At 38.1% G+C, this 24678-nt stretch overlaps 1 protein-coding gene across 3 annotated transcripts in view; it reads left to right on the top strand.

The window, feature by feature from the left end:
- Positions 1-24678, top strand: part of DENND2C (DENN domain containing 2C) — an 89549-nt gene that overhangs the window by 35289 nt on the left and 29582 nt on the right. For 2 of the 3 annotated variants that reach the window (XM_018045947.1, XM_018045945.1), the window contains exons 2-6: positions 14042-15056; positions 16424-16560; positions 16981-17093; positions 17876-18046; positions 24519-24615. In XM_018045947.1, coding sequence (XP_017901436.1) covers positions 14233-15056; positions 16424-16560; positions 16981-17093; positions 17876-18046; positions 24519-24615 — 1342 coding nt within the window. In that variant the 5' untranslated portion in view covers positions 14042-14232. Of the gene's footprint in view, positions 1-8973; positions 9061-14041; positions 15057-16423; positions 16561-16980; positions 17094-17875; positions 18047-24518; positions 24616-24678 lie in introns of those variants that run through there. The other variant, XM_018045946.1, reaches the window with a different exon arrangement.

Raw genomic sequence — 24678 nt, 5'->3', positions numbered from 1 at the left:
AATTCTCGTTCTGTAGAAACAATGCTGACTGCAAGTCAGAAGAATGATAACTAAACTAACTAAAGAAAAATACTATCAACCTAGAATTCTGTATCCAGCAAAATTATCCTTCTAAAAAATGAAGGTGAAATAAAGTTATTTTAGATTAATAAAAGAGGGGAAATTTGTTCACCACAGAACTGAACTACAAGAAATATTAAAGGAAGTACGTGAAGATCAGTGATAAATCAGAATTTATAGATGAGAAAACTGAAGCCCCAAAAGGTAAAGTCACACAGCTAAGGTCACACAGCCAATTAAGTTACAGGGTTAGGACTGTACTCCATTTCTTCTAATTTCAACGAACTCTTTGTTTGGGGAACAGTGTAATATACTGAGTGGGAAAAGCAAATGACTTTGGGATAGCCACAGGCAGGTCTGAATCCTAGCTCCTCCAGCTGTTGAAACCTTGGACTGTTGAGAAAATGGCTCATCTCTAATTTTCAAATGGAGAATATGCAGAGAGCAATTAATATCTCCTTCATATGGTTGAGAGGAGCACTATAATTGTTAAAGGACCTTGTACACTGTATGCATAAAATGAATCTTAATCTCTTCACTTCTTTGTAATATGATACCTTTTTGAAAAATCAGTAGAGGTTGTTTTTGGGTGGGAGAGGGAATCATCTTTCTCAGAGATTTTATCGAGTTTTATCTCTACTGAAATAAGCCACCCTTATGACATCAGTAGTGATTCTGTTTTCATTTGGCTGTGTTCCTTCTAGTGTCTGAGTAGCTAGAATCTTTATGGCATCCATTTTCTTCAGATAGCCGTAGTCATTCTGGCATTACACCTGAAACTGGTGTTTAAAAAATAGGCATCTATACCTAAGCCCCCTCTTTTCTTCGGACAAAGGAATAGCTAAAAGCTTAATGAAAGTTTTGCAGTGAATAGTGTAGTATTATTGGGAGCCAAATGCATTTATGAGAAAGAAATGTCAGATTATTTAAATGTTTAAGAATACAGTTGTATGACAACTCTTTTTAGATTTCCCGACCAGTCTGTTGTTCAGAGAAAAGTAATAGTGATCCTATAGAATTTAGGCTTGAATACAAGGAGTGATTTTTGTTTATAGTTATTAGCATATCTTATTCATCATATAGTCACTGTTTCCAAAAGGTCTAAGATTCATTACACATGGGTCTGCAGTTCAGTACAAATATGGGCCCTTATTAAGTAGAGAACTTCCTTTGCATCCAAGCAGTAAGCCTTATGTGAAAATTGAATAGAAGATTATTTTAGTGAAAGTTAAATTGTTCCTAAATTGAAATTCATTGTATTTGGGTTTTGTTTACTTTAGTAACAAATTTAACACTGTTTAATTAAAAGATTCTCACTTAATTATTAAGGATAAAGAAGATCAGTAACACCTGTTTTGAGGGGCATTAACTTCAAAGAGAAGAACTTTTGTTTTTAAATTTGATTTTGGCAGTGTTTTCCCCTAAAATATTCAGATTCAAGAGGTTAAATCTTGTTGGCTTTTTTTTTTTTTCTGGAACGGCATACTATCAGAGAGCTCAGTCTCTCTGTTTGACACAGGAAAAACAGGTTGAAATTAACTGAACTGTCAAGTTTTTAATAATAGCTGTGATATAGAAGAAAACCTTGGACTTTGTGACCTGGGCAATTCATTTATCTTCTCTGAGGACTAGTACCCTCATCTACAAAACTGTGTCCAATAATATAATAATCAAGGTTGTTATGAGGAACAAAGGAGATAGGCTAACTGAAACTGTTTTGTAACTGAACTACTGTGCAAATTAATTTTGAATTAAATGACATGTCTTATCTTTTTTGTTGTTTTTTTTTTTAACTTTTTATTTTGTATTGCGGTACAGCCAATTAACAATGCTGTGATAGTTTCAGTGAACAGTGAAGGAACTGTTCACATACATATATGTATCCATTCTCCCCCAAACTCCCCTCCCATCCAGGCTGCCGTGTAACATTAAGCAAAGTTCCATGTGCTGTACAGTAGGTCTTGTTGGTTATCCGTTTTAAATATAGCAGTGTGTACATGTCCATCCCAAACTCCCTAACTCTCCCTTCGCCCCATCCCTCCCACCAGCAACCTTAATTTCGTTCCCTAAGTCTGTGAGTCTCTTTCTGTTTTGTAAGTCAGTTCATCTGTATCATTTCTTTTTAGATTCCACATAGAAGGAATGTCATACATATTTCTGAAGTAAATGACATGTTTTAAATGTTTTAAAAGTCAGGATGATTTTTCTCATTCAAATTAAGAACAAAAATACATGGGATTTTCAGTGTACTAAATATTTTACCATTCACCTTTTTTTTTTCACATTTAAAAACTAACTTCACTGAGATAAAATTTCAAGCAGTAAAATATACCCGTTTTATAATACGTATAAGATCAGTAACTTTAACAGATGTATACAGCTATGTAACTGCTATCCCAATCAAGATGTGTAATATTTGCATCACTCCACAAAGTTCCCTTATATGTCTCTGTGGTTAGTTCTTACCCTCCTGGCCCTAAGCAACCACTGATCTGGTTTCTTTCATAATAGATTAGTTTCGCCTGTTCTTGAATTTCATATGAGTGGAATCATACTGTATGGACTGTTTCGTTTATGCATAATGCTTTTGAGAGACATCCAAGTTATTGCTCATATCGTTAGTTCTTTTTAATTGATGAGTAATGTCCTATTGTATGATTATATCACAATTTGTTTGTGTATTCACTTCTTAATGACCTTTTTGGTTGTTTCCAGTTTGGGACTAGCATGAATAAAGCTGCTATGAATATTCATGTAAAAGTATTAATATTTGTGTGAACATAATATTTTCCTTTCATATGAAATGCCTAAGTGAGATTGTTGTAGAGCCTGGTTTTTGGACTCTTTAATCAGTAGAGAAGTTGATGAGAAGCCAGATAAGAAATTCGGGCAAGGCTTTAATGGTCCTCAAGAGGCAGCACAAGGAAACAAAAACAAGTAGGTTTCCTTGCTTTCTCCCTGAGGTTGGGGGATGGGGTGAGGGAGTGAGCTGGTCCCTTGAATAGGGTGTGAGGGTAGGGGTGGCTTCGGTGGTCTGCCCACCCCTTTGGTGATGCCTTGTGTAGGGATCATGCCCTGTACCTTGCTTTTGTACCTTGGATGTGGCAGTTACATATTTGCTCATTTTGTATCTTGTTCATTATTTAACCCAACTGCTTATGCAAACAGTTATTTTTAGTTCCTTATAATTTCTTTGTATTCTGTTGCTCTAGGAGACATTTTTCCAGTCCTAAGGACTGCAGCAGTGTCCCAGGTCCCAGCCCCCAGCCTATCTGATAATTATCTCATATGGCACTCACTGGGCTTCCCAGGAGGCACAGTGGTAAAGAATCCACCTGCCCGTGCAGGAGATGCAAGAGACATGGATTCGATCCCTGGGTGGGGAAGATCCCCTGGAGTATGAAATGGCAACCCACTCCAGTATTTTTGACTGGAAAATTCCATGAATAGAGGAGCCTGGTGAGCTACAGTCCATGGGGTCACAAAGAGTCAGACATGACTGAGCGACTGAGTGCGCACGCACACACAAGGCAGTCATGTTATTAGTAATGTTATAAGCAACTGCCAGACTGTTTTCCAAATAGTTGTACCATATTACAGCAGCAGTGTTAGAGTTACATGAGCTCCAGTATTTACTACTGCAGTAACTTTTAATTTCAGTGATTCTAATGGGTATGCAGTGGTATCTTGTGTTGTAATTTGCATGTTTTTGATGACTAACGACAGTGTACATTTTTCAGGTGCTTTATTGTACTTACTGGCTACTCCTAAAATCTTTTGTAAAGTGCCTCTTCGTATCTGATGCACATTTTAATTAAGTGAGATATCATTCATTTATTCTAGTTCTTTATATAGTGAATTTAAATCTTTGCCAGATGTATGTATTGTGTATAACACTTCTCACTGTGGTTTGCCATTTCATTTTTAAAACATCTTTTGAAGAGCAGAAGATCTTCATTTTGATTAAGTCCATTTTAGCAAGTTTTTGCCTTTATGGCTAGGATTTTTGTATTCTAAGAAATCCCTTCCCTTCCTATAGTTACAGAGATTTTTTTTTTCTGTTTTTTCTTCTAGAAGGTTTATAGGTTTAGCTCTTAGGCTTAGGTTTATGATACAGTAATCCTCCGCTATCTGTGGTTTCAATTTCTGCGATTTCAGTTACACACAGTCATATGTGGTCCAAAAATACCAAATAGAAAATTCCAGAAATAAACAGTTTATAATTTGAAAACTGCATGCTGTTCTGAGTAGCATGACGAAATCTCCCACCATTTTGCTCTGTCCTTCAGGAAACATGAATAACCCTTTTGTCTAGAGAATCCACGCTATTTCTGCTACCCATCCATTATACGACAAAACAATATATATAGGGTTTGGTATTATCAGCCATTTCAGCATTCACTGGAATGTACCCTTCATGGATAGGGAGGGGACTCCTGTACATTTCAAGTTAATTTTGGTACATGGTGTGGGTAAGGGTTGAGGTTCATTTTTTCCATATCAATATCCATTTGTCCCAGTGCCACCTACTGAAAAGATTACTCCTTTCCAGTTCTGTGGAAATCAATTGTCTGTATACATGTGGGTCTGTTTCTGGGCTCTGCTGTTCTATTGATCCATTTATCTCTGCTTTCACTGATACACATAGTCTTGATTTTCACAGCTTTATAACGCCTTGAAATCACTTTGTTATCTTTGAAAATTATTTAAGCTAATCTAGGTCATTTGAATTTCCATATATATTTGAAAATCAACTTGTCAGTTTCTACTACAAAGCCTGCTATGAATTTGATTAGGATTGTGTTGAATCTGCAGCTCAATTTTGAGAGAATCAGACATCATAACAAAATCAAAGCTTTTAGTTCATTAATGTGGTATATCTCTTTTTAAAATTATTCTTTAATTTTTCTCAGCAATATCTTGTACTTTTCAGTGTGTAAGGCTTTTACTCCTAAGTATTTATCTCCTGTTTTACATCCTGCTATAAATGTTATTTTAAATTTTATTTTCCAGCACTCTCAGTATCTATGCTGCTGCTGCTAAGTCGCTTTAGTCGTATCCGACTCTGTGCGACCCCACAGACGGCAGCCCACCAGGCTCTATAAGTACAATTAAATCTCAGTATCTATAAGTATAATTAAATCTTAAATACTGACCATGTATCCTGAAAAGCAAAAGTGAAGGCATTCAGTCATGTCTGACTCTTTGCGACCCCATGGACTGTAGCCTACCAGGCTCCTGTGTCCATGGGATTTTTGAGGCAAGAATACTGGAGTGGGTTGCCATTTCCTTCTCCAGGGAATCTTCCCAACCCAGGCATTGAACCTGTGTCCTCCCACATTGTAGGCAGATGCTTTTACTGTCTGAGCCACCAGGGAAGTCAACTGAGACCTTGCTAAATTCTCTCATGAATTCTACTAGCTTATAATAGTGGATTTCTTGGGACTGACTAAATATATCATCATGTTGTTTGCCCCCAAAAATGTTTTACTTCTTTTCCAAACTTTAAAAAAAAATTTTTCTTCCCTTATGGCATTAATTAAGACTTCTCATACAGGGTTGAATAAAAGTGGGGAAAAAAGACATTGTTGCCTTTTTCCCAATCCTAAGGGAAACGTGTTCAGTCTTTTACCACTTAGTATGATATTACCAGTTGTTGTTTTCATAGATGCCCTTTATCACATTGTAGAAATTTAATTACTCATTTTCTAAAGAGTTCTTTTTTTTTACAGTTATGGATGGGTAAGAATTTTTTCAAATGCTTTTTCTGCATCTGTTTGTTTTAATTGAGATATAGTTGGTATATAATATTATATTAATTTCAAGTGTGAAACTGATTCAAAATTTTTATACATTATACTCCATTTATACTTATTATGGAATATTGCCTATATTCTCTGTACTGTGCAATATAACCTTGTAGCTTATTTATTGGAGAAGGCAATGGCACCCCACTCCAGTACTCCTGCCTGGAAAATCCCATGGGTGGAGAAGCCTGGTAGGCTGCAGTCCATGGGGTCACAAAGACTCGGACACTACTCCGCGACTTCACTTTCACTTTTCACTTTCATGCATTGGAGAGGGAAATGGCAACCCACTCCAGTGTTCTTGCCTGGAGAATCCCAGGGATGGGGGAGCCTGGTGGGCTGCCGTCTCTGGGGTCACACAGAGTCGGACACGACAGAAGCGACTTAGCAGCAGCAGCTTATTTATTTTATACATAGCACTTTATGCCTCCTGATTACCTTCCTTTATTTTGCCCCTCCTTCTTCTATCTCCTATTGATGTTTTCTATATCTGTGAGTTTGTTTCTGTTTTGTTAGATTCATTCATTTGTTTCAGATTGTAGATTCTACCTGTAAATGATAGCATACAGTATTTGTCTTTCTGTTTGATTTATTTCACTAAGCATAATACCCTCCAAGTCCATCCGTGTTGTTACAGATGGCAAATTTTGTTCTTTTTTATGACTGAGTAGTACTCTATGACTGTGTGTGTGTGTGTGTACACAAAACATCTGTTTTATCCATTCATCTGTTGATAAACACTTAGGTTGTTTCTGTATCTTCTTATTATAAATAGTGCCACTATGAACATAAGGGTACATGTATCTTTTTGAATTACAGCTTTACAGAAGTGGGATTGCTGATGCGTATAAGTCTGTTTTTAGTTTTTTTAAGAAACCTCCATACTGTTTTCCATAGTGGCTGTACCAATTTATACTTCTAATAACTGTTTACAAGGATTCCCTTTTCTCTGCACCCTCTCCAGTGGTTATTATTTGTAGGCTTTTTGATGATGGCCATTTTGACAGTGTGAGTGTTTTTTATTCCCTTTATGTCATAAATGTGATGGCTTTTGCATCGTTGTTAAACTGTACTTGGTCACTTTTTATGGATTTTTTTTGGCTCATACTTTAGAATTTTTGCATTTTTTTTCATGAGTCTTATTATTCTTCTCTTGTAAAATCTTTGTCTGGTTTTCTAACAGGGTGATGCTGGCCTCATAAGATGAGTTGAAAAGTGTTTCTCTTTGTTTTATGAGAGAGTTTGTATAAGATTGATATTATTTTTTACATGCTTAATGAAATTCACCAGTGACACTCTCTAGACCTGGAGTTTTCTTTATGGAAAAGTTTTTAATTAAAATTTTTAAATTAATTTTAAAGTAAGTATAGAGGTCAGAGAAGGCAATGGCAACCCACTCCAGTACTCTTGCCTGGAGAATCCCATGGACAGAGGAGCCTGGTAGGCTGCAGTCCATGGGATCGCTAGGAGTGGGACACAACTGAGTGACTTCACTTTCACTTTTCACTTTCAAACATTGGAGAGGGAAATGGCAACCCACGCCGGTGTTCTTGCCTGGAGAATTCAAGGTCGCGCAGAGTCGGACACGACTGAAGCAACTTAGCAGCAGCAGCAAGTATAGAGATGTTCAGAATGCCTGGATTGTCTTACGTCAGTTTTGTCACTTTGTTTCTTTCAAGAAATTTGTCTAAGTTGTCAAATCTACTAGCATAAACTTATTCATAGTAGTCCTTTATGTCCTTTAATGTGGGATCTGCAGTGATGCCCCCTTTTCATTCCTGATATTGCTAATTTGTCCTTTTTTTCTCTTTTTTATTTATTTCATCTACCTAGTGGTTTATCAATTTATTGATCTTTTTAAGTAACTTTTTTGTCTTATTAATACTTTTCCATTATTCATGTGTTGCTGTTTCATCAATACTCACTATTATTTCTTTTCTTCCATTTGCTTTGGGTTTATTTTTTTCCTTTTTGAGGGAGAACATTAAATCATTTATTGTTCATGTCTTAGGTGAAATGAATACACCCAAATTTCACTGCATGGTTTAGAAAAATGTAACTTTGAAAAGAACGGTAGATTTTGTGCTGAATTGGCTGTAAAATAATTTAGACAAATGTTAAGCTAGAGCATTTAATCTGGAGAGAAAATTAAAATATAACTTGAAACTTAATGGGATAAAATGTGTTCCAACTTAAAACACCAAGAAATAATATCGTCATTCATTGTTTTTAAACTTCTTCCTTTTGTAATATAAGTGTTTATTTCCAAGTATTTGGGGATTTTCCTTTTGGTTTATAACTGATTTCTAATTCAGTTCCATTGGGGTTTAGAAAACGTTCTCAGAATGATTCAATCCTTTTAAAATTATTAAATCTTATTTATGGCTCAACATATGGTCTGTTGGTAAATGTTCTATGTGTATTTGAATTACATTGTTGGGAGTAGTATTCTAAAGTATCACTTGTAAGTCAAGTTGATTGATAGTAGTATTCAAGTCTTTTATATATTTACTGATTTTCTATTCTTCTGTCAATTACTACTGATGAACAGTGATGAAATACTTACTAAAATTGTGGATTTGTCTATTTGTCATTTTTAGCTTTGACATTTTTGGTTCTTGCATTTTGAAATTCTATCAAGTACATATACATTTAGGACTGTAATTCTTCTTGATGAATTGACTCTATTATTTGTTTGAAATGTCTCTTTTTATTTGTGCTAATTTTCTTGCCCAGGAGTCTGCTGTTAATATAGACAATCCAGTGTTCTTATGATAGTATTTAGTATTTGTATCTCTACTTTAACTTGATCTATGTCTTTTTATTCAAAGTGCAATTTATAGAAGTATAGAATTAGGTCTTGCTTTTTTAGAAAGTTTGATCATCTTTGCCTTTTATTTAGAGCTTAGCTTATTTATACAACATAATTATTGGTATGGTCATATTTAAGTATATCATCTTGGTATTCATTTTTTGTTTGTCCCATGTGATTATTTTGTGGTTGCTGTTTTTCTTGTGTCTCTTCTCACTTCCACATCTTTTTTTGCATTGAGTATTTTTTAGAATTTCATTTAATATTTTTTATTAACGTCTTGGCTATTCCTTGTTTTTCTTCTAGTGGTTGCTCTTTTAGAATTTACACCATACTACTTCAACCTATCCCCTTCAAGTAATATGCCACTTAATACGTAAAGTAAGAAACTTCGTGTTCTACTTCTGTTTTTCTTTCCCTCCTTTGTGTTCTTGTCTTACATTTATTTTGACATTATTTTAAATTCCACAGTACCTTATTATATTTACTGTAAATAGTCTTTAGAGATTAATAATGGCAAAAATGTGTTTTTCTAAATTTATTTATTGATTTTTGGCTGTGCTGGGTCTTCTTTGCTGCACAAGGGCCCTAGAGCACAGACTCATGAGTTGTGAAACCCGGGCTGAGTTGCCCTGAGACATGTGGGATCTTCCCAGACCAGGGATCAAACCTGTGTCCCCTGCCTTGGCAGGAAGATTCTTTACCACTGGGCCACCAGGGAAGTCCCATGTGTTTTTTATTTATCTATGTGTAGCATTTTTTGGTTCTCATCGTTTCTTTGTTTATATGCAGATTTCCATCTGGTATTTTTCTCCAACTTGGATAACTTTCTTTAACGTTTCTTATGGTGTAAGCAGGTCGAGCTTCATGGGCATATGATCAATATAGTTACACAGGTTCCCACACTTAGAAGAGCCCTATGAGATTTTATGCTGTGCAGTAGCCATCTAGAAATTCTAATAAATGTTATCTTTGAATTTGAGTTTTGTAAGTAAAGTCTGATTGGACAATGTAGTGGGCACTAGGGGCTTGGAGTCATAATTCATAAACAGTCTGACTTCCTGCCATCTCCTTAGTATGGATTCTCAGCTGTCCTCTCTCTGACTCCCTGGCATATCTGGCCCTGCCCTATTGCCCCTTTCTCACCTGTACCGTCTGATTACTGCCACTCTCTACTCTCAGCAGACGCTTGGGTGTTTGAGGGTTGAAATTGGATGTATAAATGGCTGTCCCACCCCATACTGACAGTACCGTGGTATATCTGGCGAGCCACAAAGCAGAGGTGTTGGTTTTGCAGGGGCAAGTCTATTGCCCACCACCATCCAGAAATCAAATGTGTTCTGGCAGAGGTTTAAAGACTCTCAGGGGCTGCTTGTCTGTCATGAGTTAAAGAGACAGGCCTATGAAATGGAGAGACACCTGACTGCACTTGCCCAGACCTTGCCTCAGCTAGAGCGTGGCCTCTTGGTTTGGTGGGTAGCAGGCGGAGGATTCCAGCAGCCATCGGGCGAGGTTAGCCTGTACATGCCCCATGTCACAGGACTGGGCTCCCAGGTTCTTGTGAGGATCTGTACTCGCCTCCCAAGTATCCCTAGGCTTGAGAGCATTCTCTTGGCTAGATCCCATGCCCGAGGGGACCCTCTCATCCTCCTTCCAACCTTCTTGAATCTGGCTACATTTGTCTCTTGTGGCCAGCTGGACAGGCCACAAAATAGAAATTGTTTTACGTTTATTGATTCTGCATTCAAGTCACATGCTCTGATATTTGCATTTAAAATGGTGTTCTATAATATATAGATGAATGGAAAAAGCTTGCAAATGATTTAAATTTAAAATTTTTTTACAAAAAACATTAAGTAATCGATTTAAAACTGAGACAAGTTGAAAGGGAGACTTCTAGGAAAAAGGAAAAAGCTTTGTATATACCTTTAAAGTACTTTGAATAAGGGCCCTCACATTTTCAACTTGTCCTGGGGCCCACAAATTATGTCACTGGCCCTGAGTGCAGATCGGCAGTGACAGATTCACAAGTCTTGAAGGATTTGTCTAGAATTCTAGATTCACAGTTTTTTTTCCCTTAGCATTTAAAATTTTTGTTTCGAGTGTTTTTTGGGTGGGGGAGGGGTGAGCTGCCTGCCTTGTGGGATATTAGTTTCCTGGCCAGAGATTGTACAAGAGACTCAGGTTCGATCTCTGGGTCAGAAAGATCCCCTGGAGTAGGAAATGGCAACCCATTCCAGTATTCTTGCCTAGAAAATTCCATGGACAGAGGAGCTGGCGTGCTGCAGTCTGTGGGGTCGCAAAAGAGTCAGACACGACTGAGCAGCTGAGCACACAGGACAGGACAGGACCAGGGACTGAACCCAGGCTGCGGCAGTGAAATCGTCAAGTCCTAACCACTGGACTTCTATGAGAGTCCCTAGATATTTTCCATTGTTTTCTTTAAAAAAAAATTTTTTTTTTTAAATTATCTGTTTGGCTGTACCAGGTCTTAGTTGCAGCATGCAGGATCTTCAGTCTTCCTTGTGGCATGCCTCATCTAAAGATGAAGTTTGGAGAGATCTAGGACTGGAATGCTGGGCCAGCACTTAGGGATTAGAGTGTCTAATGATAGTGGAGGTCAAGGCAAGAAACTAGAGGAGTGGGGGAAGGGATATAAATCTTGCAGGCTAGGAGAGCCATGAGGGAGGAAGAGGAGGGTAGCAAAGCAACTCAATTTAATTAGGCCAAAAAGGACCATCAGATGTGAGAAGCCTGTAAGGAAAAAACAGACAACTCTTGGTTTGGTGATTCTTATTTTTTGGATAGGACAGAATCACAGCTTATATATAAGATTAGGCAAGTCACATTCCAAAAAGTTTAATTTGGCAAAAATTAGAGCTTTGCATTGATGTATAAAGATAGATTCTCTGTAATATCAATGAAGGCATCAAGCTAGTTAGAATGCATTAAAAATTTTTGGCTTTGAAATAGTTTGTCAGTTTTAAAAAGCTGCAGCGTCTTAATACATACATTTAGTTGGAGAAGGCGATGGCACCCCGCTCCAGTACTCATGCCTGGAAAACCCCATGGATGGAGGAGGCTGGTAGGCTGCAGTCCATGGGGTCGCTAGGAGTTGGACACGACCGAGCAACTTCACTTTCACTTTTTACTTTCATGCATTGGAGAAGGAAATGGCAACCCACTCCAGTGTTCTTGCCTGGAGAATACCAGGGACAGGGGAGCGTGGTGGGCTGCCGTCTGTGGGGTCGCACAGAGTTGGACACAACTGAAGCGACTTAGCAGCAGCAGCAGCAGGAGAAAGTAGTATTTCTCTGCATACTGCCTACCAATTAATATATTAGGAGTTTCATGGTGCTATGCTGCTCTGTTGCCCCTGAAACACCATGAACACACATCATTTATATTTGTATATGAACTCTGTAGGCAACAAATTGCATTTGTTGCCAGTGCTTTTTGAGTTAAACACTTTTTTCTTGTAGCCCAACCAGTTTTCATCTTTTTCTTCGCAGTTTGACCCATTCATACTTAAAACACATTAACAAGGGAAGAGTAATGAAAAAGTTAACAAGAAGTACCGAAAACCTCAACTAGTCTCACAGTAAAGAGAAAAAAAATTACTATTTTGTCTGTAGTAAAGAAAACCTGAGTCTCAAGGATACCTTTAAAAAGCCTTAGGAATCCTCTGTAAACATCAGAAAATAGAAAAGGATTTTCAGAGTTTTAATAATGAGCAGTAGAAGCTGATTTGAAGTTCAGAGCCTATGCTTTCATCTTTTGTCAAGAATTCTGCACAACAGCTTTTATATTTAGGTGCTGTGTTTTGTTTTTTTTTTCACTCATGTGAGTTTAATTTCTTAAGATTTTTAAAAATCTTTTTCTTTGCATCAGACCCTCATCAAAGTTTACTTGCTAGCAGAGCTGGTTTTTCTGCAAACTTGAAGAAATATTTTAAATAGATAGAAGTCCTGATTAGCAGTTGCTTTGCCTACAATAAATTGTGTATGTGTGTGTCATGTATGTATCAGTTTGGTCAGGGACACTGACAGAGCTGGGCCAAGACTTTTTCCTGCCTGTTAATCAAGGCCACACAGACAGAGCTCAAGGAAGGATGACCCCTGCTTCAGGAAGTATTGAATCAGTTGCTATTTTTAACCAGTATACAGTAGAACTTGAGACTAGGTCGTTACTCAGTTACTAGGAAAAGTTCTCTGCCAAATGTTGCATTTGAGGAAACAGTTAATGGGCCTAAATGAGTGAAGCCTCTGCAAGAAAGGAAGGGATGTGACAGTGGCTGTAAGTATTTTTGCTGATATGGGTCAAGGATGTGGTGGCAGAGATGTGGAAAGTTCAGTTAGTGATGAAATAAGTAATTACATTTCAAAGTAACTGGTAGTTGATGGCACCTTGGATTGTCTTTAGCTCTGCGCATATGGAATTCTTCCCTGGTGGTAAAGAAACTGCCTGCCAATGCAGGAGATGTGGGTTTGAATCCTGGGTCAGAAAGATCCCCTGGAGAAGGAAATGGCAATCCACTCCAGTCTTCTTGCCTGAGAAATCCTATGGACAGAGGAGCCTGGCGGGCTACAGTCTATGGGGGTGGCAGAGTTGGACACAACTTAGTAACTAAAAAACAAAACAATATGAAAATCTGGGCTGCTAATAGCAAGGTTGAAATATGGGTATGTGATGAGCTAGTATTATCTCTCAACATAGGACTAGAAAAGGAAATCAGCTATTGGTGTGTTTTCAGACTAATTGACTCTTCCTCTGAAATTATACATAAACTTTTGGTATTTGAGATGTATTTCTGATAGTACTCTGTTGCTCCTTTTTCGTTAAGTGAAAGTTTCATAAATAATTGATTTATGGGGACTTTCCTGGTGGTCTTGTGTTTAAAAATTCAATCCCTTGCAATGAGGGGATGCAAGTTCAATCCCTGGTCAGGGAACTAAGGTCCCACATACTACGGGGCAGCTAAGCCCTCATGACCCAATATGCAGCCAAATAAATCAATAAATAAATATTAAAGTTTCTTTAAAAAAAAGAATTGATTTATTACAAAATAATGTTGTATACTACTATTATAATCTCTTATAAAACCTCATTCTACTTAATATTAGGAAATATGCAGAACATGAAAGCAGATAGTTTGAGAAATACCATAAATAGTATTTTCTCTGTAATATTATGCCACTATCTTAGGAATGCCTTAATGAAGTTGAATTACTTAATGGATGACAGGTACCTCTTTACTTATGAAATATAAGTGAGTTATCTAGGGATAGGTGGGCAGTGTTTTAGTGTAATTTAAATTAGGAAATTATAAACCTGTGTTAACATATTCATCTCATTTTAATAGGATTATTCAAGATAGAGCTGTAGCCATTTTCAACAAGGATCGATGATAAGAATTTTTCTTTTTAAAAAAAGATTTTCAAGTTAAAGATGAAAGGAAAATACTGGAATTTTTTGGATTCTAACTCGTGAGATAATGAATATAGTTTTTCACAGTGACTTCTGATGGAACCTTAGTAAAATTCATTGTTTGTCATGCACCCAACTGGGAACATGGATGTTGGCTTTTCTCGTTCTGCTGTTCATACACTGTCAAGAAGCCACTGCAAAAACATCAAGCAAAAAATTTCCCAGTGGGAAGGAAGAACTAATGGTATATCTAACCCAGATAAGTGGCATCCAAAGGACTTTGGAGTGAGATATAATAACTGTAATCAAGAGAGTCTTCTTAAGAAAACGCCTATTGCTGAGGGAAAGAGCAAAAAGCTGGATGTAATCAACACTCAAAATGTTGATCAAGGTATTAATGAAGACGCCAAAAGCCACAATCAAAGTGAGGATGAAAGTGAAAAACGTGAATATGATGATACACGCTTATTTAAAAATGAATCAGAACCCAACTGGGTGTGTTCTCGGGTCAAACAAATTGAAAACTGGAAAGAAGTTTTAGATCCAGAGACTTCATTACCTCCGGGAAATTTCTATACCTCACAAATATTGTGGAAGAAAATAGAAGCACTTTCCCCAGATAAAGTCTTAAATTTGGCTTTGGAGCATTGTGGCTCTTCAGAAAAAGAACTGAATTTCAGAGTTCTGGATAGTTCATGTGGAGTAACAAAGAGCTTAGAAAACATTTACTCTGAGCCTGAGGGACAAGAATGCAGACCTTCTATAAATCCTTTGCCAAAACCTCGTAGGACATTCAGATATTTATCTGAATCTGGCGTTATGCCATATAAAGAAAGAAACTGTGACAGAGAATACTGTGAAAATAATTCTTGTGCAGAATCTTCTTTGGCCTCTTCTCAGGAACCTGAACCAAAGAAATATGGTGGAAAAATCAGAGGGAGATCTAAAAGGTATGTTTTTATTTGAAAGGTAATGATTTTCAGTATTCTCCTTATAGAACCATTGAGCTTTCTCCTTTTCAAACCAATTTCCATTTCCATGTGTGGGTTACACTTCTAATTTGAAATACAGATGTTGATTGACCCAAGGGGAAAATACCTACAAGAGTTTTAGGAGTACAGGTAATATCTAAGACAATCTACTGACACAGCCATAGAAAAACTTTTATTTTTTAATTAAAAATTTTTATTGAAATATTATTGACATGTAACATTATATGAGTTTCAGGTATACAACATAGCAATTTGATATGTATATGTATTGTGAAATGATCACCACAATAAAGCTAGTTAATAACACAATAGTGCATATTTGAAATTTGCTAAGAGATGTTAAGAGTTCTCATCATAAGGAAAAAAATGTAATTATGTGTGCTGAGATAGTTTAATGATCATATCAAGTAATATTCATAAAATATATGTACCTGGAAGAGAGTGGATCTACATGTTAGCCACGTTATTTTTTAAAAACTTTTTATTTTGTATTGGAGTGTAGCCGATTAACAATGTTACGTTAGTTTCAGGTGGACAGCAAAGGGACTAAATAAAACATATACATGTACCCCTTCTCCCCCAAACTCCCCTCCCAGCCAGGCTGCTCATTACATTGAGCAGAGTTCCCTGTGCTATACAGTAGGTCCTTCTTGGTTATCCATTTCAATTATAGCAGTGTATACATGTCAGCCCCAAACTCCTTAAATATCCATTCCCCTCATCCTCCCCCTGGTAACCATAAGTTCATTCTAAGTCTGTGAGTCTGTTTCTGAAAAACTTCCATTTTCTATCTTTAAAAACATATAGGGAAGCTAGTACGTTCTTCTTTTTCATTTAGGGCATGCTAGCTGTAGGCTCACTTTTTATTAGAGAGTAAATTTAATAAAGTACCCAAAGAAGAACATGAATGTAATTGGCTGTGTGCCTGTTAAGTTGTTGCTTCAGTCGTGTCTGACTCTTTGCAGCCCCATGGACTGTAGCCAGCCAGGCTCCTCTGTCCATGGGATTCTTGAAGCAAGAATACTGGAGTGGGTTGCCATGCCTTCCTCCAGGGGATATTCCCAACCCAGGGATTGAACCAAGGTCTCTTGTCTCCTACATCAGCAGATGGGTTCTTTACCAGTGGCGCCACCTGGGAAGCCCATGCAATTGGCTAAAAACCTTCCGTTTTCTCATGGTTCATATAAGGCTCCAGCCTAATTTATTATTTTTAGGTATATGATAAAAACATCTTTGCAATTTTTCACACAAGTCCTTTACTTATTAATTTCCGTCATGCCATAGTTTTAAAAGATACAACCTTAAAGTATATCTCCTTTCTTAAGGAAATCCTTTGAGTTCGAGGACATTCAGCACTTTCGAAATCGGAACTCACGGAAGATTCATGAAGAACTTGGAAGACACTCTGGCTCAGCACTTTATTACACACAGTCTGAGGACAATATCTATGAGGATATCATATGTAGGTGTTCACAAACTCTGCAGTTCAATTTAATGAGTATGTACTTGGGCAGCCCTTAAGTAGAGTGTGGTATTTTCTTTTACAATCAAGCATGTCTTGCTCTAGATTTTCCTTTTTAATATTGAAACCTTTGTTGTATAAATTCTTTTATTCTCTAATGGATTTTACATCTAATTTAGTGGACTCTTCAGTTCAGAAGTAGACTTTTCCAGTGTGGTACCTTGCAAATTCCTTTAGATTGGTTAGATGCCTGAGTGGTTTGTAAGTGTAAAGTACCACTGATTTTAAGACCTATATCCCTAAAGCAGTGTAGAGTAGAGAGCTGAACCAGTCAGTTTTTTCTTTTCCTTTTACGTGTAGTCACTTTGTTCTCATGTAATTATGTTCCTCTAAACTTCTTCATTTTCCTTTTTTTTCAAGATCCTACCAAAGAAAATCCATATGAAGACATTCCAGTGCAGCCTTTGCCCCTGTGGAGATCCCCTTCAGCATGGAAGCTCCCACCCCCTAAAAGTGCTTTCAGAACACCCAAGGTATAACCAGAGAACTGATATAAAGAACATTAGAATCTTATTTATGCTACAAAAAAAGGTTAAAATGGTTTAATTAGGGCCGAAACTGAGAGGCACTGAAATATGGGTTTGTTGTTCTTTGTTTTGAGGGGGCAGCACAAAACTATCTTTTAATTTGGTTTGGGGGAGGGGTTTTGTTTGCTGTTTAACACTTCAGAAAACTCGAATGTAAACACCTCTGGACAAGCCATAAACCTCTCAGTTCCCTCTAGTTACCACAGCTCCGTAATAGGTTTGCATCACCTATGGCCTAAATTACCTGTCTGGTCCCTGAGAGCACTCACCACCCCCAAAAGCAAAGGCTGCCTTGAGCTAATGAGGACTCTGAGCTGTTGTTCTCTGTAAATTCAATTACATTGTTGCTAGAAGAACTTTGGATTAGAATCCTGAGAAATTTCTTTACAGTGAAAAAGAAAGTACGGTATCCTCACTTCGTGGTGGTGGTAGTTGTGGTTTAGTCACTAAGTTGTGTTTGGCTCTTGTGACCCCATGGACTGTAGCCTGCCAGGCTCCTCTGTCCATGGGATTCTCCAGGCAAGAATACCGGAGTAGGTTGCCATTTCCTTCCCCAGGGGATCTTCCCCACCCAGGAATCGAACCCGGGTCTCCTACATTGCAGGCAGAATCCTCATTTGAAATGATTTTAAAGGAAAGATAAATATTTGGGAGAGAATAGCTTTGACTTTGAGAACATAGGCATTACCTAGGTGATCTTACCCTTACCAATACCTCTTCTTTTTTAGCTTCCTCCCAAACCTCATTTCCTTCAACGGAAGACTATGGAACTGAAGAACTCACAAGCTTATATAAGGTCAAAGCTCACAAAAGATACTACATTGCCAGTCACGTTAACAGAATGGAAGCTTTTCCGAGCTGGAGAAGTTGCAAACAGGAAAAGGAAAAATCTTCCAAGGGTAAGAACTCCAGTATTTTCATTCTTTGACTCTTATTTCAGCATTTCCACAAATGAGAATAAATCAACTTTAGACTGAAATGAATAGCAGGATAAAACTGACCTACTGGAATTAGAAGATTTGGAAAGCAGCCTTAAGTTTTAAGTTTTGCTCATGCAAGAAGAATGCATGAATGGCTTTTGCCAAGGTTTTTGTGTGTATGTGTATGGATTTGTGAAATTGATTTTAGGTGAGTGAGTGAGTGAAAGGCATTCAGTCATATCCTAGTCTTTGTGACCCCATGGACTGTAGCTGCCAGGCTCGACTGTCAATGGAATTCTCCAGGCAAGAATACTGGAGTGGGTTGCCATTCCCTTCTCCAAGGGATCTGATCAACCCAGGGATAGAACCCTCCTTTCCCGCATTTCAGGCAAACTCTTTACCATATGAGCCACCAGGGAAGCCCTTAGAGGGCTTCATTTTGGTAATCTTTGTTGTTGTTGAGTCACTCAGTCATCTCTGACTCTGCGACCCCATGGACTACAGCATGCTGGGCTCCTCTGTCCGCCACTATCTCCTGGAGTTTGCTTGAATTCATGTCCATTGAGTCAGTGATGCTATCTAACCATCTCATCCCCTGTGCCCCCTTCTCCTTTTGCTTTCAATCCTTCCCAGCTTTGGGGTCTTTTCCAGTGAGGCAGCTCTTCACATCAGGTGGCCAATGTGTTGGAGCTTCAGCTTCAGCTTCAGCATCAGTCCTTCCAAAGAATATTCAGGACTGATTTCCTTTAGGATTGACTGGTTGGATCTCCTTGCTGTCCAAGGGACTCTGAAGAGTCTTCTCCAGCACCACAGTTTGAAAGCATCAATTCTTTGTTGCTCAGCTTCTTTATGGTCCAACACTCACATCCATACATGACTACTGAAAAAGCCACAGCTTTGACTATATGGATCTTTGTGAGCAAAGTGATGTTTCTGCTTTTTAATACACTGTCTAAGTTTGTCATAGTTTATCCTCTGAGGAGCAAGTGCCTTTGAATTTCATGGCTGCAGTCACCTTCTGCAGTGATTTTGGAGCCCAAGAAAAAATCTGTCACTGCTTCCACTTTTCCCTCTTCTATTTGCTATGAAGTGATGGAACGGGATGCCATGTTCGTAGTTTTTTAAATATTGAGTTTTAAGCCAGCTTTTTCACTCTCTTCTTTCACCCTCATCATGAGGCTTTTTAATTCCTCTTCACTTTCTGCCATTAGAGTGTTATCATCTGCAGATCTGAGGTAGTTGATATTTCGCCCAGCAATCTTGATTCCAGCTTGTGCTTCATGCAGCCCAGTATTTCACATGATGTACTCTGCATGTAGGGTTCCCTAGCAACCCAGCTGGTAAAGAATCCACCTGGAATGCAGGAGACCCCAGTTCAATTCCTGGGTTTGGCAGATCTCCTGGAGAAGGGATAGGCTTCCCACTCCAATATTCTTGGGCTTCCTTGGTGGCTCAAATGGTAAAAGAATCCACCTGCAATGCAGGAGACCTGGGTTCAGTCCCTGGGTTCGGCAGATCCCCTGGAGGAGGGCATAGAAATCCACTCCAGTATTCTTGCCTGGAGAATTCCCATGGACAGAGGAGCCTGGTGGGCTACAGTCCATAGGGTTGCAAAGATTCAGACACAGCTGAGTGACCAAGCACAGCACACAGCACTCTGCATATAAGTTAAATAAGCAGGGTGACAGTTTACAGCCTTGTCGTACTTTCCCAATTTGAACCAGTTGTTCCATGTGAGGTTCTAACTGTTGCTTCTTGACCTGCATACAGGTTTCTCAGGAGACAGATAAGGTGGTCTGGTATTTCCATCTCTAAGAATTTTCCACAGTTTGTTGTGATCCACACAGTCAAAGGCTTTCATGTAGTCAATGAAGCAGAAGTATACATTTTTCTAGAACTCCCTTGCTTTCTCCATGATCCAATGAATGTTGACAATTTGTTCATTCCTCTGTCTCTTCGAAATCCAGCTTATATATCTAGAAGTTCTCGGGTCATGTACTGCTGAAGCCTACGTAGCTTCAGGGATTTTGAGTATAACCTTGCTAGCACGTGGAATGAATACAATTGTATGGTAGTTTGAACATTCTTGGCATTGCCTTTCTTTGGGATTGGAATGAAAACTGACCTTTTCCAGTTACCATGCTGCTGCTGCTAAGTCACTTCAGTTGTGTCTGACTCTGTGCGACCCCATAGATGGCAGCCCACCAGGCTCCCCCGTCCCTGGGATTCTCCAGGCAAGAACACTGGAGTGGGTTGCCATTTCCTTCTTCAGTGCATGAAAGTGAAAAGTGAAAGTGAAGTCGCTTGGTTATGTCCGACCCTCAGCGACCTCATGGACTGCAGCCTACCAGGCTCCTCCATCCATGGGATTCTCTAGGCAAGAGTACTGGAGTGGGGTGCCATTGCCTTCTCTGTTCCAGTTACCTTAGTTCTCATTAAAATCAGCTGCCCATGTGAAGGAAGCACTCAAATCTCATGTAAAAGAGCCTTCTATTAGGCTGGCTTCAGTGATTCTCACTCATTTGTGTAATAGCTAAAGTTAACTCAGCTTTGTGCCTGAGTTTATAAATTTCCAGTAATGACAAAGTATATGCCAAAATTTCCATTCAGAGGAAGGAAAAAAGAAATTTTACTCTTAGAAATATAAATTTTTGCCAATTATACTGAAAAAATGACTTCTCTCTCAAAGGAGAAAAGGAAGTAAGTGTGTAAATCATCTCGATGAGAGCCATTGAACCAAAATGAAGAAATTTGGGTTATTTGTAATACATAATATTTTTAAGAGAGACACTTAAGAAATTACATGAAAATATTTAAAAACTCTTTATGTTACTCTGTTCTTCTGTAATTCAGAATGTTTTCAGGATTACTATGCTGAAATGAAGAAATGAAATCTTTTAAATATTATTTCTTCCCTTAAACCCATCTCAGTTAGTTATATGTATTCATTTAGCCCATGATTTTTGTATCGGATTTTAACTTTAAACAAAAGTCATAGCTGTTTCTTGGTTTAGTAACTGCTGATTGGTTCCTTGGGAAATACTCTTTCCACAGTTACTTTAATTCTTCTGATCCATTTCCTGCCCTTCCCTCTTTAACATATGAAGAGTTAAAGACACAGAGTTTTTTTTAAAGCATTAAACTGATCTCTCTGGGAAAAAAAAATTTTCAGGTATTTATTTTCCTGTGTATGGTGAGGTCTACTTAAAAATCAGAGGTTTAAAGAATTGCCAGGATATACATAATATATAGGGCTTCCCAGGTGGCTCAGTGATAAAGAATCTCCCTGCCAATGCAGGAGACATGGGTTTGATCCCTGGGTCGGGATGATCCCCTGGAGGAGCAAATGGCAACCCACTCCAGTATTCTTGCCTGGAGAATCCCGTGGACAGAGGAGCCTGATGGGCTATAGTCCATGGGATCACAAAGAGTCAGTAGGGCTTAATGACTAAGCAACAACAACAAAGTATATATAATGTATAACTGAATCACTTTATTATTCACTAGGAACTAACACAACATTGTAAATCAGCTATGGAAGTGAAAGTTGCTTAGTCCTGTCTGACTCTTTGTGACCCCATGGGCTATACAGTCCATGGAATTCTCCAGGCCAGAATACTGGAGTGGGTATCTGTTCCCTTCTTCAGGGGATCTTCCCAACCCAGGGATCTAACCCAGGTCTCCTGTATTGCAGGCGGATTCTTTACCGCCTGAGCTACCAGGGAAGCCCACAACATTGTAAATCAGCTATACTCCAAAAAAAAAAAAAAAGAATTGCCAGGCATTCTGCACAGTTCTCTTTGATGAATCATGCTGGCACAACAGAACAGATCATGTGTTCACAGGAGCTAGATCACAGACACATAGTTCAGTTCAGTCGCTCAGTCGTGTCTGACTCTTCGCGACCCCATGAATTGCAGCACACCAGGCCTCCCTGTCCATCACCAACTCACAGAGTTCACTCAGACTCACGTCCATCGAGTCCGTGATGCCATCCAGCCATCTCATCCTCGGTCGTCCCCTTCTCCTCCTGCCCCCAATCCCTCCCAGCATCAGGGTCTTTTCCAATGAGTCAACTCTTCGCATGAGGTGGCCAAAGTATTGGAGTTTCAGCTTTAGCATCATTCCTTCCAAAGAAATCCCAGGGCTGATCTCCTTCAGAATGGACTGGTTGGATCTCCTTACAGTCCAAGGGACTCTCAAGAGTCCTCCAACACCACAGTTCAAAAGCATCAATTCTTTGGTGCTCAGCCTTCTTCACAGTCCAACTCTCACATCCATACATGACCACTGGAAAAACCATAGCCTTGACTAGACAGACCTTTGTTGGCAAAGTAATGTCTCTGCTTTTGAATGTGCTGTCTAGGTTGGTCATAACTTTTCTTCCAAGGAATAAGCGTCTTTTAATTTCATGGCTGCAGTCACCATCTGCAGTGATTTTGGAGCCCCCCAAAATAAGGAATTGTATTAAAATATGGTTCTTGGAATAACATTAGCAAATATTTAGAAATTGTGGATTATGGAGTTTGATGAGACCCGAGGAGATTTGCAGTACTTTTGATTTCATCCCTCAGTGTTTATGTACTGTGGATCCCTTGAGTACTCAAAGCTTGCTCTCTTTCTGATTATAGGTGAGATGATTCAACTTTTCCTGTTCTAATATTTTCCGAAAGGTTTTTTTGAGAAGTTAGGAAGACAGAATGGTTTTTGGAATTCTTGATTGTCAGGCAAGAACAAACTGTTAGCATTTCTGTTTGTAAGCCTCAAGCCTCATTGGATTAAACCCCTATAGGATATTCTGTTTGCAATACAAATTTTGGTTTTGGACTATCTTTGGGAACAACATTCCATGAGGAAAGCAGTTTTTGCTTATTTCCTCTTTGATGACTAGAGCTTTCCCTGGAAGGGAAACTGGTTTCATAGTTTGAAAATAACTGATCTAGTCCATATGCCTCTTCCCCACCCTTCCTTTCTTTCTCTGCTGTGGAAATCTGTGTGGGATTGTTTGCTAGAGTAGGTTTCCTAATGTTTTATGTTGTTTGTCTCTAGTGTGTACACAGCAATATGGTTTCCATCATTCTTAGAAGAACATTCTACAGTATTTTCTATAGCTAGAAGGTAATTATAGGCTCCTCTTCCTAGCTCACAATCAAAATTTTAATTTTATTATTTTATCTCATATTTCTGGAGTAGATAGTTCCCTTTCCTTTATAACATTTCAGTGTACTTTTGAGTATACTTCTCAAATGTACATGAATATTTTTACTATTTTTGGTCCTTGTGTACCCAAAATGCATGTTTACTCTCAAACATCTTTCCTATAACCCCTAACAATAACTTTATATGTCTGGATCCTCATATTTGTTTATAATGGTAATATTTAAGAATATGGTAACTTTTCATTTGAATTACAGCTGCAAATATCATTAAAGAAAAATCTTTTAAAAGAATAAACTCATCCAAAAATGTGGGAATAATCTGTGTATTTAAAGCACATGTTTCTCACATGTTATTTTTCTTGCAGTGTTCTGACTCACTGCTTATGGATTGCCAGGACTGCTAGAGAGACAAGGACAAAGGAAAAAAGAGCATTTTTCTCAAGCAACTTTGTTGGTTATCATCTTACATTAATATAATGCTCCTAACAGTTGTTAATTCTGGGCACTAAATATGTTAAATCAAGATTAATAGTTAAAAAACTTGGAATTTTAAGAAAAAAGAAAAATATACATAGAAAACCTAATCAGTTTCTCCTTTTAAAAGTAGCTGTTGATCTTTCCTTCTTTTTAAGCTCAGTCTGTATCTGTCTCTTGCTCACTTTTATACATACTTCTCAGAAGCAAAGAAAGAATTGTAATGAATAACGCATGTTAAATGGAACATGGTTTTTGTATTTAGGCATATTTGAGAATCTCCTACTTTTATGACATGTTTCTAAAATAAATTGTAATATTAGTGTTCCTGGTAGTAAAAAGAGTATTTCTTTTGACTAAAACTTTCTAAGTGTGATTATCCTCTTTTTGCAAAAGTTCCTGGGAGCAAAAATAACTGCGCCTCACCCTGCCTTCCAAATGAACAAATGTCTCACTTCTTACTCTGCGCATGCAAAACCTTGAGCCCATTGGTGAGGCTTGGTCAATGCAGAGAGTGCAGTACCCAGATTTCCTGCATGTTGTGACATGGAATGACAAGCAACCTCTCTAGGAGCCTGTGCTGAATTCCTCTAGAAAGGAAATATCCTTTCCCACTTATCTTACCCAGATTAAATGGATTTTGTGTTAGAATAGCATGTCATCTTACTAAAGATAATTTTAGATTCAAAATTGAAAAATGTAAAGGTTTTATTTTTAAAATGGATCTTTCTCTGAGTGAGAATCACTAATAAGTTAATATTATCAAGCTGCAAAACTTGTTGGTGTTTTAACTTGTACTTGTCTGGTCTGTTTTTTAGCTTGTATTAAAAATAGATGATATATTTGAGTCTAAGAGAGGGAAGAAAAGGGTAAAGTTACACCCTTACACTGGAAAAGATGTACCTCCCTCTAAAGGTAAGAATTGTTCCAGCTGTCCATAACTATTAGCATATGTTAGGCAGATCATTATATAATTTA

This window comes from Capra hircus, chromosome 3, assembly GCF_001704415.2.
Source record: "Capra hircus breed San Clemente chromosome 3, ASM170441v1, whole genome shotgun sequence".
NCBI lineage: Eukaryota > Metazoa > Chordata > Mammalia > Artiodactyla > Bovidae > Capra > Capra hircus.
Note: the sequence above shows the minus strand (reverse complement) of the source record. Positions and strands in the feature narration are given on the sequence as shown.